The 17,010-nt window shown below is 33.6% G+C and overlaps 2 protein-coding genes across 13 annotated transcripts in view; both read left to right on the top strand.

The window, feature by feature from the left end:
* The window catches only part of LOC116173573 (longitudinals lacking protein, isoforms A/B/D/L), a 291,506-nt gene that overhangs the window by 176,643 nt on the left and 97,853 nt on the right, over positions 1 to 17,010 (top strand). The window contains exon 5 of one of the 12 annotated variants that reach the window (XM_031491136.1): positions 12,826 to 13,494. The exons of 10 other annotated variants lie outside the window; for them this stretch is intronic. In XM_031491136.1, coding sequence (XP_031346996.1) covers positions 12,826 to 13,037 — 212 coding nt within the window. In that variant the 3' untranslated portion in view covers positions 13,038 to 13,494. Of the gene's footprint in view, positions 1 to 10,502; positions 10,627 to 12,825; positions 13,495 to 17,010 lie in introns of those variants that run through there. One more of the 12 variants, XM_031491160.1, reaches the window with a different exon arrangement.
* The window catches only part of LOC116173569, a 222,877-nt gene that overhangs the window by 64,243 nt on the left and 141,624 nt on the right, over positions 1 to 17,010 (top strand). The gene's annotated exons all lie outside the window — the stretch shown is intronic.

Genomic DNA, 17,010 nt, shown 5'->3' on the forward strand with positions numbered 1-17,010 from the left:
ACGCGCCTTTCTACAATTAGAATATTTCGTACACTTACTTTATACGTAAATGTCTAAATTTGACTGACGATAAATTGTGAAATAAAAAATAATGTTTTAATAAAAAAATTATTTCTAAGAGGATCTAGAAATCAGTAACAAATAAAATACATACATACAAAATACGCAACATTTCAAGAAAATTACAGGCATACGATTTTTTTAGCGCATTTTTTAAGAATGTCCTATTGTTTGCGTTTTGTCCGTCCGTCCGGACTTCTGCCGTTGCGAACTACTTCGGGGGGGGGGGGGGAGTAATTACTTTTATTCTTCATGGTAATCTTCACGGTAATCTAATGAAAGGTCTCAACGAAAGGAATTAATTTCTACCAACCATAGCCCTCCTCGACCTGTTATCGTGATGGGGCATACTCCGTTATACCTCAAGAACGGATTGTCGGAAGAGGGTACGGACGATTGAGACGTCTGCAAGAAAGGTATGTCCATTACTGATGTCAAAACAAAAGCTATTTCGGGTAAAAAAATGCGCTTTATCTGCACAAGAGTTGCGCACAATTTATACTTGTTTTACTTTACTCAGAATGTAAAATATGTACTATAAAATTGCTCATTCTACAGGGTGTTTTTTTGGGAGCTTTAGTTAAAAGTTTCTGGGAAAGTAAAATAGGTAGGATTTTGAAAATTTGTACTTAGGTGTTACTCTGAAGGCCGAATCGATGTAAAATATTTTCAAAATGGCCGCGCTTCCGGAAACACCGGAAGTAGATAGTAACTTCGTTATTTTAAATGGCAACCCCTATTTTTTATTGCATTTTTGGATTCTACGTGAAATTTCAGTTCTTTTGATACCCATATGTCATATCTGCCATTTATGGTTTTTAAGTTATTTTGACTTTAAGAAAAAAAAATGGCGGATGCAGATGGTACCTTGATAATTGATTACTTGAAAAAGGTTATAGTCATGGCAACCCATTTTTATCAGTGCATAGAGAATGAATAGGGCTTTCTTTTACTGTACTTAAAACAAAGTTAAGTTGCGTACAACCGCACCTATGGAGATCCAAATTTAAGAAACTTCAAAGTCTATAAACTCAGTTTTTTTAAATGGAATGACCATGTTCTTAATATTGCATGAGATAGAGAATCGAAATTGGCATATTTTGATATTACATGTTCCTATACCTATCTTTAACAGTTTCTGATTTATTCCCATTTCATTGAATTGATCTCGGAATTGATGCCATTTTTTTTCGCATTTTCTTTTTAGTAGTTGGCCATGATTTTATAACAATCGAATTTTAAACAAATCAAGGAATGGATTCTTTAATACCACTGATTCTAGTTCTAGTCTAAATAATTCATTAATAAATAACTCATTTAATAAGGATATAGGACAGAAAATTTTTGAAAAATCTAAACAGAGTCGTTCAACTGAATTTCTTAAACAACGTATAAGTCTGGAAATTAAGAGAGGTAATGCGATATCTGTTCTAGCAACAATTCCATACCAAAAATGTTTCAACAAAGTTTTTTATATTTTGCATTGAATTTATTTTGTTAATCTTGCATTTGCAATTCAATTCATTTTCTTAAATATTCTCTTGTAGAGCTTTGTATAACTTGTGCTTCAACGGTTTGTAGTGCATTAGGGGTACAAAATTTCAAAAATTCATACAATTTCGTTCTAGTTTTCGAATGAATGTACGGAAAGCACGCGCCGCGATTCTGCCCATTTCACCATAAATAACAATTAAATTCCAAAATAGGTGAAACCACTGCGAGTCATTTTTCGATTTTTGAAAAACTTATGTTAACCTATAACAGTGGGTGATGGATTAGTGTCACTAGATTTGTTTAAAATTCAATTGTTATAGAATCATGGCCGACTACTAAAAAGAAAATCCTAAAAAAATAGTGTCAATTCAATAAAATGGGAATAAGTCAGAAACTGTTAAAGATAGCTATAGGAACATGTATTGTCAAAATATGCCCATTTCGATTCTCTATCTCATGGAATAGTAAGAACATGGTCATTCCATTAAAAAAAACTGAGTTTTTAGTCTTTGAAGTTTCATAAATTTGGATATCCATAGGGGCGGTCGTACGCAACTTAACTTTTTTTTAAGTGCACTAAAAGAAAGCCCTATTCATTCTCTATGCACTGATAAAAATAGGTTGCCATGACTACAACCGTTTGCAAGTAATCAATTATCAAGGTACCATCTGCATCCGCCATTTTTTTTCTTAAAGTCAAAATAACTTAAAAACCATAAATGGTAGATATCGACATATGGGTATCAAAAGAAGTGAAATTTCACGTAGAATCCAAAAAAGCAATAAAAAATAGGGGTTGCCATTTAAAATAACGAAGTTACTATCTACTTCCGGTGTTTCCGGAAGTGCGGCCATTTTGAAAATATTTTACATCGATTCGGCCTTCAGAGTAACTCCTAAGTACAAATTTTTAAAAACCTACCTATTTTACTTTCCCAGAAACTTTTAACTAAAGCTCCCAAAAAAACACCCTGTACAGAGTGAATTGCTTTCAATGTAAAACATAGCTACAATTATATTTGTGTTACATTTTAATTATATTACGCAATTTTTAGATACACCCTTCTTCTGTACCAAATGTTGGCGAAGTTACAAATACATGCGAAGTTTGAAATTGCACATGAATTATGAATGTGGAAAAGAACCCACTTTTAGTTGCCATTTATGCATGTTTAAATGCAAACATAAAGGAAGTTTAAAGAGGCACATACTTAATGTACACCAATTAAAATTTGTAATGTAAACCAACATTAACCAGTAAGTATGTAATGTTAGCATTTAAATCGAGATTTAACATAATAAAGAGTTTATAGCATACATTACTTGTTTGTACGCATAAACAATTACTTTATTTGGAAAACCAGATATTTCGGACACTCATGTCTTAGATGACGTGGATTCTTAATATGCCATGTTTGATTGTTCAATATGTGCACTTTTAAATCTGAATTCTTGAACAATATGTATAATTAAAATTGGGGGTTTGAATTTTTTAGTCGTACGAACTACGAACTGTGGATTTAAAAATACATTTACCCAAGTAACTGCCGAATCTGTTTTGCACAGCATACTGCTCATTTTTACATATAAATTTAAGGTCGCAACACATACTTTTGAGGGTATCTATGTGTTATGAAAGTGTAGAGATTTGCAATTCGGCTTTGCATACATTGGTTTTTTAAAATTCGTTTTTGGTTTTTGGTGCTTGTTTCAGATTGTGCGATATTTAAAGAAACTAATTGGGACCTAGATAATGGTTCGAAGAATCTCACAGCCAACCCTTCACCAAGCCGCCATCCTATGGATATCGGAGTAGGTAAAGGTAAAATTTAGGTATAAGAACTATGCTGGTATTTTGTTATGCATATTTTAAATTTTTCAAACCAATCCTTTTTGCTGAAGATTGAAAGTTTCGGTATCGCACGTCTTGAAATTTTGGGAAACTGACCATTTTCCATCTCCACTGATACCATATCTAAAATTGTCCCCATTCACATTGCATGTCATTGTTTTTGCATTTGTTGCGAGCTACGAACGATGAACGTAAGATGATCCTAAAAATGTTATCTATAGTCGTTTACCATTTATATAATGTATTAATGCTTCATTTACTTTTAGCAAGTAGCAGCGCTAATAATTAATGTTGAAAATCTTTATTTTTTAGGAGTCATTGAAAAGCCGTACACTTGCTTTAAATGTGGAAGATGTTATAAACTTATTGGAAGTTTAAGATTGCATTTGAGAAATGAGTGCGGTCAAGAACCGAAACATGCTTGCCGCCTGTGTACCTTTAAATGCAAACATAAGGGAAGTCTAAAAAGACATGTACTTAACGTACACCAAATCAATGCAAACTGGTTATAATGCGTATTTATTAGCAGCTAGGACACATCACACAAGTGATTTTGAGCTTAGCTACTCTTTGAAACGTGCGCATTTTGTGTGTCACCTTGAGAAGTGTTAATGTAGATATAATGTATTCGAGGTGAAAGATATCCCTGCATTATATTTGTTTATTTTTTGTGGAAGGCAAGGGACAGTCTCATTGTCATAAAATTATTTTTTTTTTCATTTCCCTATTGTATACCAATTATATCTGTCATGAGACATATAAAGCAGTCTATGACGCCCGAGGGCATAATGGATTGTCATCTCATTATGCCCTCAAATGGTCTGTCAAATATATTGACGGAGTCATATTATGTAGTTAATAAAAAAAGATGCTACTTGATTCGTATGAAGCACTTTAATGTTGGCAAACAATAGTCATTTGTATATTGGAAATGGGGTCATCCCGCCTTCATTTTTTATTTCTTATCCACAAAGTACATTAAAAATAAAAAGACCCGTGTGTCCTCAATTTTTATTTGCGAGTAAAATAAACCCAAAATAAATTATTGAAAAGCTGTGTTTTTAGTCCGAATTTGAAACGCTTCAGACTAAATACGTCACAAACCTACAACCAATCACGTAGAAGTGAGCTGGCAACCTTACGCGAGGGTCTGACGTTTGTCACATTTGACGTTTTGAGAGGGATGTTTAACTGCATCTAGCACGAAAGTGACAAGTGCCTGTGACAGATGACGCAAGTTATAAATGCCATTCTCCTGCAATATTGCCAAGTCGTTATGTCATCTGAATGGTTCTAGGAGCTGATAACATTTTTGGTTTTCTTTTCAACTCTTTGTCCTTTTTGAGGTAGCTAAGGAGCGAAGAATGGACATAAAGTAGACGTACATGGTTAAATTTGACTTGATGAAAATGATCTTTTATGATTCAATAGTTATTTGATAGGTGTATTTAAAGTTATATCCAGTCGAGAATAAGTGGAACGCTATTTGCAACGTGCGATATCTTGTGTTCCCGACTTGTATCTATGAATTATCTTGTTTGCCCAGTAATAGATACTGCGTATTCGATTATATTTACTCGTTTTTTAGGAGCTTACGAGAAACCGTACGTTTGTTTTAAATGTGGAAGAGGTTATAAATATATGAAAAGCCTAAGTCTGCACTTGAAATACGAATGTGGTCAAGAACCAAGATACGCATGCGATGTATGCGACTATAAATGCAAGCAAAAGGGTAGCCTAAAAAGACATGTTTTAAGTAGGCATAGATAAGCATGGTTCTGGATGAAGATGCATCGGATATATTTGGTATAAATGGACATACCTACAATTTTAGCTTGACCATGTTTTGCATTCGAATGAAATCTGTAGGATATGAGCTATATAATTTTAGATAGGCTGTCCACCCTTGGTACATATTGTTATGTAGGTACGAGTAATACAGTATTTTATATTTTTTATAATCACGTTTAAAGCATACTATTACTAGTTTTGTATATGTATGAGCTTTTTGCTGCTTATAAATATAGAGATACGGATTTTAAAGGCAATATTCAATAAACTACGTCTACGAAACAATTTTCCACGTCGATGCTTGAACAAGAATTATAATTAGCGTTCAACGTACCTTATCGTGCTTGCCTGATGCTAGAAAGAAATTAAAGTTGTACGTTGAACGCTAATTTCAAAAGCATCGTGGATCATTCGCCAAACCATACATTGCCGTTTGCCTACGGTTCCTGTTACCTGGGACACTCTGTACATTACTGATGTATATTGCAGAGGTTCGATCGTATTATTAAATAAAGTTTGCCACTTATCTACTGTGATCAAAACCAATAGGATTTTTCTACGAAATATCATAAACAATCATTGTCATCAAATACATCACTTTATATTATAGTACAGAGCTGTGCTAACAAGAAACACGACGACACTTTGAAACTGTAACGGAAAATTGTTTAAGGGTAAATCAATACTTTTACTTTTTCCAAGAGTACCTAATAAGAATGATTTGGCACTATTTTAAATTAGGCAAAAATTCTCATCTATTAGTAGCAGTAACAGAAATCATTGATCGTACTAAGCCTTTAGTAGGGTCTGTATGTTTAAAAATTGTTACATAATTGTATAAGAAAATGGATTGTTTGAATAATAAAGTTGGTCGAAAATTTCTTTTGTATTTTAAGACATAATTTCAAGCCGGCGTTCAGATTCATTAATTGGTTATTATGTGGGGTTAAATGGTAGAGCAGATGTGTCACATGCTTCATGCTAAACATCTGAACTTCCCTCTCTTAGACTTCTGGTCACAATATATATTTTTTTATATTGCTTTACGTTTTTTCTATAGTTTGGTCCTAAAATGGTACAAAAAGTAGATTTCTACAAGCTGTCAGTGCCTCGTTTTCGGAATGTTAGTACCACAGACGAATGGACGGAGTTCGCGCAGCTATTAGATAATATCCGAAAATAATTCTATTAGTTTTCCAATATAGAGAGCACACGTTAATTCGGAATATATTATAAAGTATATACTTATATTATTTTCTTAAATTAAAAAGTAATGTTTTTCAGGAACCGCAGTGCAAGGAACGTATACTTGCAATACATGTGGTAAACAGTATAAGCACAATAGAAGCTTATGGGCCCACAAACGTTACGAATGCAATTCGATAGGACAGTTTACATGTCAGATTTGCGACAGAACTTTTAAGCAAAAGTTTTCACTCAGACGACATCTAATGCTGGTCCACCATACTGCTGAATGATTAAAAACGGCATGTACTCATTACTTCGTATCTATCTTCGATACTTTTACTTTGTCAATGAGAAAATAAACGTAATATTCATTAGTCTTTATATACTTATTTAATTTTAGTATCAAAATTCTATTATGTACTAAAACACTTTTTTATAGTACCTTATGAAAGGAAGTGGGAATGTAGGCATAATCGCTAAGCCATTGCTTAACAACTTACTTTATCTATCAATAATAATAATAATAATATATTTATTGAGTTATTGTGTGGGTACACTTACTCTAGTCGACTCTCATACATATGTCATTAACAGACACAAAAGCATCTAACTAAAAATATCAGTAAAGTACATACAAGTACAACAAAGAGATATGATAGAAACAAGACAGCTCAAAAATGCCCAATGATATACATAAGTTAGAAAAAGGCAAGAACGTGTCTTAAAAAATTAAGCGCTAACGACATACCGGTAAAGCTACAGCGAATATACTTTACCTACTTACAGAGCAAATTTTTGAAATTTTGCCCCAGAAAAATATTAATAAAGAAATGCAAAGTTTGCCACTTTTTTGAGGGTACCTTCCAAACTCAACACTTTGGGCCCTCGACTTATTTGGGACAAATATTTGTTTTGGTTCCCTCTATCGCCCAATTTCTTCCTACATACTTATATGTTACACACAAGCATGATAGCTGATCAGCTTGATTTATTAGAGAAATTTTTAAAAGTTGACTGTCTCTTCAAAATATAATATTCAATTGAATATAAATTATTAGCATGTGTTGATCCTTTATATTATGTTATCAAAAATCTCTAAACCTTCCCCATATAGTTTTATTCGTTGAATAAAACTATATGGGGAAGGTTTAGAGATTTTTGATAACATAATATATTTCAACCCCCATTTCGAGGAACGATGGATCCAACTCAAAAAAAAAAAATTGATCCTTTATATTACGGATGTAGCGCTGAAATTAGTAGACTTTGTGACACCCTTCTTTAAAGCTAATTTGTAGCTCGTGAATAATTCCGAAATCTTATTTGGTGTAGGTCATTTTTCTCTTTTTTGTAGCGCTTAACTGGCGTATATTGTTGAAATAAGCGCTATTGTTGAGATGTTGCTTATCAATAAATTAAGTAAATAATAGTTAGTTATTACTTATTATAGAAGGCGAGTCACGGAAAACGAACGTTTTTAGAACGCATAGTATACGGCTTGTGACGCTTAGGTAAGTGAAGTTAGTGACATTCAACCCTCCCTAAGTTGCCATTTATTATCCATCATCCCGTTGTGGACGAAAGCTCATCCCGTGTTTCGGAGATTTCTCATGCCCGCCGCGCTCTCCCGATCATCTGTGATTTTTATCTGTTAGGATACTTAAAATCATGAGTGTATGAGTATGCGCATAAACTCCGTACATTAGAGGACCTGAAGACAGAAAAACCATGAAACAATTGCAGATATCAATCACGATACATTGCAAAAAGGGGGAAGAAAACTTTAGAGAACGCCTTCAATGTCAATGTGGTCTTCGTAAAAAATAAATAAATAAATAAAATTTATTTTTCTAAAATTGAAAAAGTTATTGTTTGTTGAAAAACGTCCGTTTCCCGTGACTTACCTTGTATAAGACGATACAGGGATATTCTAACCATTGAGTGAAAGATGTTAATTATGAATTAACTTTCTCGAGATGGTTAGTTAGAGTTTATCGTCGTGTATAACACAAAACTTTATTTTATTTTATAGCAGAAGTCATATAAATCATTGTAACGCTTCTGACAATTCTGAATTCAATTTAGACGTCAAAAATAGCAAGCTTAGGTTTTGCCGTCGCGGTCGTTGTCATCAGGGGCGGACTGGCACGGGGGGGCGGGTGGCGATTGCCACCTAGCCTGTAGATCATAATGGCCCGTTGGAAATTTATAAGTATGTGCTGTATTTAGTTTCTTGCACTATTAATAAATTATTAACACGTTTCTCTAATTGGGGTTGATGTTAGGTTGTTAAAAAATTCTGTTTTAATTGAAGTGTTTTACAATGAATTTATCATTTTTTGTCGTAGTATTTTGAAAGTGCTGAAATACGATGATAGGCGACGCACCTCGTGTGGATTGTATATTTTGTTACTTTTAATTATCAGCTGTAATTTAAAAAAAAACTGTATGGTAATTAATTAACTTTTGAACTAGTAGCCCAATCTTGGAACTGTTTGAAGTTATGGATTCTACAGGCCATATTCTATAAGAACATTTTTTTCCGGGTCGATCTGAGACAATTTTTTTTTCGGGGCTCAAAATAAGGCAGTGTATAACCTCCCTTTTTTACCAAAAATCGACTACACCAAAATTTCTCGGGAAAACACTTTTTCTTATTAATTTGGGTGCGTAGAATCCAAATCAATTCGTACTTTTTCGATCAGACTTCTCAATCAAAAGTTATAGACTAGAAACCAATTTCGAAAGAAAATTCAAAGGGCTGTAACTTTTGAACTAGTAGCCCAATCGTGGAACTGTTTGAAATTATGGATTCTACAGGCCACATTCTATAAGAAAATTTTTTTTCCGGGTCGATCTGAGACAATTTTTATTTCGGGGTTCAAAAAAAGGCAGTGTATAACCTTCCTTTTTTACCAAAAATTGACTGCACCAAAATTTCTCGGGAAAACACTTTTTCTTATTAATTTTGGTGCGTAGAATCCAAAACAATTCGTACTTTTTCGATCAGACTTCTCAATCAAAAGTTATAGACTAGAAACCAATTTCAAAAAAAAATTCAAAGGGCTGTAACTTTTGAACTAGTAGCCCAATCTTGGAACTGTTTGAAATTATGGATTCTACAGGCCACATTCTATAAGAACATTTTTTTTCCGGGTCGATCTGAGACAATTTTTATTTCGGGGTTCAAAGAAAGGCAGTGTATAACCTTCCTTTTTTACCAAAAATTGACTGCACCAAAATTTCTCGGGAAAACACTTTTTCTTATTAATTTGGTGCGTAGAATCCAAAACAATTCGTACTTTTTCGATCAGACTTCTCAATCAAAAGTTATAGACTAGAAACCAATTTCGAAAAAAAATTCAAAGGGCTGTAACTTTTGAACTAGTAGCCCAATCTTGGAACTGTTTGAAATTATGGATTCTACAGGCCACATTCTATAAGAAAATTTTTTTTCCGGGTCGATCTGAGAATTTTTTTCGGGGCTCAAAAAAAGGCAGTGTATAACCTTCCTTTTTTACCAAAAATCGACTACACCAAAATTTCTCGGGAAAACACTTTTTCTTATTAATTTTGGTGCGTAGAATCCAAAACAATTCGTACTTTTTCGATCAGACTTCTCAATCAAAAGTTATAGACTAGAAACCAATTTCGAAAAAAATTCAAAGGGCTGTAACTTTTGAACTAGTAGCCCAATCTTGGAACTGTTTGAAATTATGGATTCTACAGGCCACATTCTAAAAGAAAATTTTTTTCCGGGTCGATCTGAGACAATTTTTATTTCGGGGCTCAAAAAAAGGCAGTGCATAACCAGGGGCGCACAGGCCCGGGGGGGCGGGTGGCGATTGCCACCTGGCCTGTAGATCATAATGGCCCGTTGGAAATTTATAAGTATGTGCTGTGCAATTCCACGTGGCCCGCAGTTACCCAGTCCGCCCCTGGTTGTCATTAGAATGCATAATCATCTACCTCACGGTTAAAGAGTGACTTAGCCTACTCATTCAAACCTATTAACATGCCAATTTACCATTTGCTATATAAAATAAACTTAATAAATACATATACTATAAACTTACATTAACGAAAAATCGTGCGCTCACTAGCTTTTAATTTTTAGATGCTACCGCAAGAAGAAATAAAGAGTATATTTGTCAATGTGGAAGATCATATTTTCATCGGTCGTCACTCAACTTTCACAAGAAATACCAATGTGGTAGAAGACAGTAAACGGTTTGCTGTAGGTGCGTATGTATGTAGTGATGTCCCTTGCTAATATTTTGCTGCCAATGTTTTTTGGATAGGTAATTGTTTATCGTTATTGAAAACATATTGTTGAACAGTTATTATTAAATAATAAATTTTAATATTAGAAAGTAAAAATTGTTTTCCAGGAAAAATAATGTACAAGTATACATGCAACACCAATATAAGTATTATCGACACTTGTGTGTACCCAGACGTTACGAATGTAATCAGGCAGGACAGTTTATATGTCAATGCTGTGGAAAAGATTTTAAGAAAAAGAGTTCACACACTCGACATCTTCCGCTCTTAACTTCAAATCACTTTGGTTTAGCTAACCTGTCACTCACTTTAAACAGTAGATATAAGTAGTAAATTAAAATGAGACAAAAAAGGTTTTGTTTACTTGCTGTATGTGTGTTTTTTGCTTAAAGGATTATTACTACAGAAGTTTCTAATGTCTTACTTACATTTTTAGTACATGGACGTCTTACGCGAAGATATTCAGAAGACAAACCTTTCCGTTGCAAGAAGTGTTCAAAATCCTACACACGCCGCCCAAATTTAACTCGACATCATAAGTATGAATGTGGTGTATCGCCTAAAATATTTTGTCCTATCCAACATTGCACATATAAAACCAAGTATAAATTTACTTTGAACGCTCATTTAAAACAGAAACATGCAAATTAAACTGTTGAGCAATTAACTACAGCACACTTAGTCATAAATTTGAACTGTTGTAAAGTGTAACAGAAATAAAATGTGGAATAAACTTTTACATGTTAAAATTATTATCTAGTACGGCGATGATTTTAAGTAAAATAGACGTGTGATTTAAAAATAGTAGTTAAGTTGATATTTAAGCACATCTAGAAACGATTACATCCATTAACATTCGCAAGGTTTATTTCTTTCTACAAAAAAATATACAGGGTATACAACTTGGTGAACAAGGATTAAACCATTGATTAAACTGAGTATCGAAAGTGAATGAGCAATGAGTTTGTTTAATTCAAATTAATTTAAATAGGTTATTTAAAGGTTAAATCCAATATATATTTATTATTGGATCCTAACAGCAAATTTCATATCTAGTTTAAGTGGAAATAAAATAACAGTAACGATGCTCTTTATGATTAATGTTGTTTTAGGGGCATTTAAATGTACAAAGTGTAAGAAAAAGTATAAACACTCATCGTCATGGTATACGCACAGAAAGTACGAGTGTGGAAAGGAACCAGCATTCTCCTGTCCAATTAAAAATTGCGGGTACAAAGCTAAACGAAAAACGAGTCTAAAATCACATTTAGTACTTAAACATGACCGTTAAGTACCTGCACCGCTTGCCGAACAACGCAAAGTAATAAATAGATTTAGACAATTATGTATTTTTATGGTTTTGTATAACATACGTACCATGCTGTTATATCAATTACATTTTATTTTTGGAATCTATATATAACTATAATAGGTATTAGGCTATTGTGTGAAGCATAACAATAAATATTGCTTTTACATTACTGCAGTAGAGCATAATAGGAATACGGCTAAATAACAAATGAAAACTTATAAAGCATAAACAATATGACACCGCAAAAATGTAAATTGTTATCACTTTTATTATAATATTTATTATTATTACAATTTTTTATGTTGCATAATAATGCTTTATTTATCGAACCAGTCACTAAACAACTGCAACGTTAAAGAAGATTCAAAATGTGATTTTAAATTAATCATGAAAAGCATGTAGCCAATCTTCAATTTTATTTTTTTTAGTGTATATTTGAAAACAGTTGTCTTGCTTATTGTTTAAAAAAAAATATAGTGACAACTTATGCAACTTATTCTGCAAGCACTCTGCGAAATACGTGACATAAGAATGTTCATGATTAAAGTGTTTCTAAATTTACCCACTTTGTATGGGAAACAATTAAAAGCAGTTACATATGTATACTGAAGAAACGAGCTGTTAAATCCGACAACTTTTAAATTAAATTTAAGGTTGCTACACTCTTGTTTTTTCCTCCTATTACTTGGAACACTTCTTAATAAGGGTGGTTTATCCACGCGAAATGAAGTGTTAAAAAATAAGAGTATGCGCATGTGTGCTGTACCTGTTGTTGCATGTAGTTAATAATGTAATGTATGTATGTAAGTGCTAAATACTAAATCCTAAAATTATTCTATTTTAGGACGGTCCAATAGATACAAAGCGAGAAAAAGCCGTCCTTTCAAGTGCTATCAGTGTCATAGATCGTATACATTGCCTCAAAATTTGCGACGCCATCAAAGAGTTGAATGCGGAAAAGAAAAAATGTTTAAATGTAAACAGTGCCCTTGTGAATTTTATTATAAACAGGAACTGATTAATCACCATTTTACACGGAAACATAAAATCATATGAAGCGCTTAAGGGTGCATAGAAATCGGACTATGCGCTCCCGCATTAACCAAAATCGAATTGGAGTTATAATTTAAAAATATACAATTATAGTGTATTAATATAGGAAGTTATGCTGGAGAAATGATTGTAGTTCATGTATAAAATATGTACTTTCCAATAATTATGTAATAAATTATAGCCTGGCCATTATAACCGTAGAAAGATAGATCTCGCTCAAAAATTGGAACCATAGATATACTGATGTAATTATATTTTTTTCAAAATTGTGACGGTCGTAACTAGTAACAAAAAAGAACTGAAATCAAATCTCATGCATTTGTAAAAACATGCGCCAGTTCCTTACGGTTACATTGGTTAATCTATTTCTAGTCAAATTTCCAGTAAAATTGTGTTGTATTACGTCATGTACCGATAGCGTTGTAGTGCTTGAAATTTGAAATAAAGTAATGTCATAGTTTGCATGCTAATCCAAGCTCCAACACCAGACTATAGTAGTGTTGCACATTCTCAATAAAAGTCATGAGTAGTGTGAAAAAGTAAGAAGATTTTTAATCGAGGATAAATTCAAAAACTGTTAAAAATCGTTTATAATCATCTAAAGGGGCTATACAGATTGTTTTTCATACGTGTTTCAGCAGTGAATCTAAAATCAATAGCACACTTCAAGATACATAGGCAGCTATAATTTTTGCCTACTTTTAATTTATGTCGTTTAATGATCTCCCTGCATTGGAATACATTTCACTCTAAAAACCTTGATATACTTTTCTTATATGGAACGTGTGTGGAAACTTTGTTTCACGACCTCCATAAGTTTCGGTCACACCAACAGCTAAATTGCCCATAGTCATAAATGTGAAATCCGCAAACCTGATTGAATAAGCGCATAACCAATGGAAGTTTGCAGCTTGCATATTCAGAGATAGGAATCTTATACGCACTGAAAAATTCAACACACGTACAAATATTTAATAATTTATATACCCAGTTTCAGAGCAATAGATATAGTTATAGTTTTGAAAGATGATCCTAAGGACATTTATAATTTTTATTCACAATCGGTTAGTAATAAGAGTCATTCGTCTCATTTAAGAAGTTTGAAAGTCGGCCGTAACTAGATTATATTTATTACGAAGTTCGAAAGTATGAACTTCCGCGCTAAGGAAGGGAAGTAATAGCTACTAATATCAGTCACAGATGGCGCACTAGATGAGATGGAGTTTTGAATCTCTGTTGCACCGTGACTCTCTCAGTGATCTCGGCACTGCGCAACCGTAAACACGCTAGAATTTGAATTTGCATTAAACTGTTTAAGGGTAAGGCCAAGGAGTAAAGTACGAGTAAAAAATATACTCGTAATGGTAATATCATTGTTTATTCATAGGTATACAAACAAAACAAACGCTTGCCCGTAGGCGCGTTTTAAGTAAATTCATATTCAAAGCGGTTGCGCGTTGCTGAGGGAGTCACGGTACAATAGATATTCATGTCTAATTGGCTGTTGGTTTCCAGTTGGTTGTAATTCGTTAACCTCAAAATAACATTATCTTGGTAAGTTCATTATTGGATTAATAATAAAGTAAAATCGATCAAATTTACAGAAACGGACATACCAATGCAGAAAAAATAACGGTTCTATTAACGGAAAGATACAAATTCAAGAACTACAATTGTTGAAATTAAAGGTTACATTGGACTGACCGCTGTTGTTTATAGTTACAATCAGGCCTTGTTTGGTCTGCTCAGTAGAAAAGTTTGTTTCTTGAGTAATAGACGCAACAGGAAAGGTTATTCGGGAGCAACTTGGAATGGAAGCATTAGGTTGTTCATCTCCTGTGACACTTGTGGATAATGACAAAATTCGCGCTATTCTCTCTTGGCCATGAAGAGACTGGTCAACTCAACATAACCACCCGCAACCGATGCAGATTTCCACCCTCCCAATTGCTTTAATTGAAGAGTGTCTCCGCCGGCATTTGCTAACAGAGTTGGCACTGTTCGACGGAAACAATGCCCCGTGAATTTATCCACGTCCTTCAATTTCAGAAATGCTGCAATTTTGCCAAAGTTAGTACTGTAATGAAAGTGGCTTTGTATGAACTTGTATCACTAGAAAGCATAATTTAATTAAATGTTTACGTTTTTGTCAAATACGTATTGTAGTTTTATTTAATAGCTACTTTCTGTGGTAAATAATCAAAACGTGCTTCATTAAAAAATCTCTCTACTTGATCCTGGCCAAAAACCTCCGACTTCTTTGGCTTGTATCCAACGTTTTGCGCCTTAATGAAGGCGATCATCAGATTATAAAATTTAGTGATGTCTACGCTCTTATTTAAATTTAAAGTTGAGCGTAACATTGAATACGTAGCCCAAAGAGTTGACGGTTTTTTAACCTTTATTAATTCGTTAAAGTTTAAAGTATGCCAATAACGAACTTTCAGAACCTATTGGGGTACATTTCTCTAAACACCATGCCTTGCACAAATTGTAAGTTTGTTCGTATCGTTTTTTGCTTTTATCTGGCAGTATACTTTTTGAAACTATCTCTGCAACTTCTCGTAACTCAGGGGGGGTACATATAATCTCCTCTGAATCAGACATTTTCAATTTTAAATTCAAATTGTCGTAAAAGTACGGCCGCGTAAAATGAAACAATTGACGGATGTTTGACAATAATTGTACGAACTGATGTGACATTTTTCCACTAATTAGAATAAATTGCAAAATTTAAACAATTTATTTAACCTTTTTGTAATTTCTTACGATTGTGAATAAAATAGTATACGAACCTCGCGCGAAAGATTATTTCTCTCAGAATAAAACATTCTTCGAGAAATAAGCTACTTCCGCGCTCAGTGCGTAATATACTATTTAGAGGCATGTTCCGGATAAGGAAGAAAAATTAAGTCTGGCTAATTGTTTCTATTTGCCTCGGCAGATTAACCCGTGAGCCATAGAATCCGAACCTATGTTACTGTCAAGTCCAACAAATGTCTATATATATCTAGGGTTTCCCTTTCCACTATACTGCGTTTGCAACTCCAGATGCAGTATGGGGTATTACGGACTAAATGCCTCTCTTACTAATTTGAGTAATGCTTCGATAACGCTATCCTTGTTCCTCCCCGCAATGATGTCAAACTGAGATGTAATTGAATTAATATTAATATTGATGATCAGTCTCCCAATGAGTGACAGTGGCAGAAATCTCCCTTATTGCAATATCTCTCTCGGCGCGCTACTATGGCAGAGACCGCCTGTGCGTGTTCCAGTATATAAGTTCAGTGATTAAAACAGAACATAATCTCCTTTTGCTGTCATTGTTTGTTAATAAGTTAAGTTTGGCAAGCATGTAGGTATCTAACCTACTATACAGCAACATACTGCACCCAGTACCTGGAGGTGCAAACGCACTATAGGGTTTTCCATTTAAGTGAATCATTTCCTGACATTTTTTACGGTCAAATTTAAGCTGTCTTTAAAACCCATGGCGCGATTGTTGCGGTAATAGATACTAAGGCAAAGATTTGATGATTATATTACAAATATCATGCTATTTTGTAGATATTTTTGAACTACAAACTCGGTACAGGTATATAATAAGTTACCTAAATGCGTTACTCGAAGATTGCATGACCAAGAATGTACCTATGCAGAATATAAGTTAACCTAACCTAATCTTAAATTTTTTACTTTTTAAGGTTATCAACTTCAGTCTGGTTATATGTTCACCTGCGAAACTTGCGGAAATAAATACAAACTCAAAACTTCATTAAATAATCACATCAGGTACGTTTGCGGCAAACCGAGGTCCTTTTTGTGTTCTTATTGTAACTTAGGATTCCATTATAAACATCACCTACAACGACACATCATTACGCATCAATACAGAAATACAGAAACTTTACGCTGTTACAATAAAACTAGTTAAATGTGAATCGTGTATTTGTAATGTTAGCTTTTAGGTTTA

This window comes from Photinus pyralis, unplaced genomic scaffold (genome assembly GCF_008802855.1).
Source record: "Photinus pyralis isolate 1611_PpyrPB1 unplaced genomic scaffold, Ppyr1.3 Ppyr1.4_LG6, whole genome shotgun sequence".
NCBI lineage: Eukaryota > Metazoa > Arthropoda > Insecta > Coleoptera > Lampyridae > Photinus > Photinus pyralis.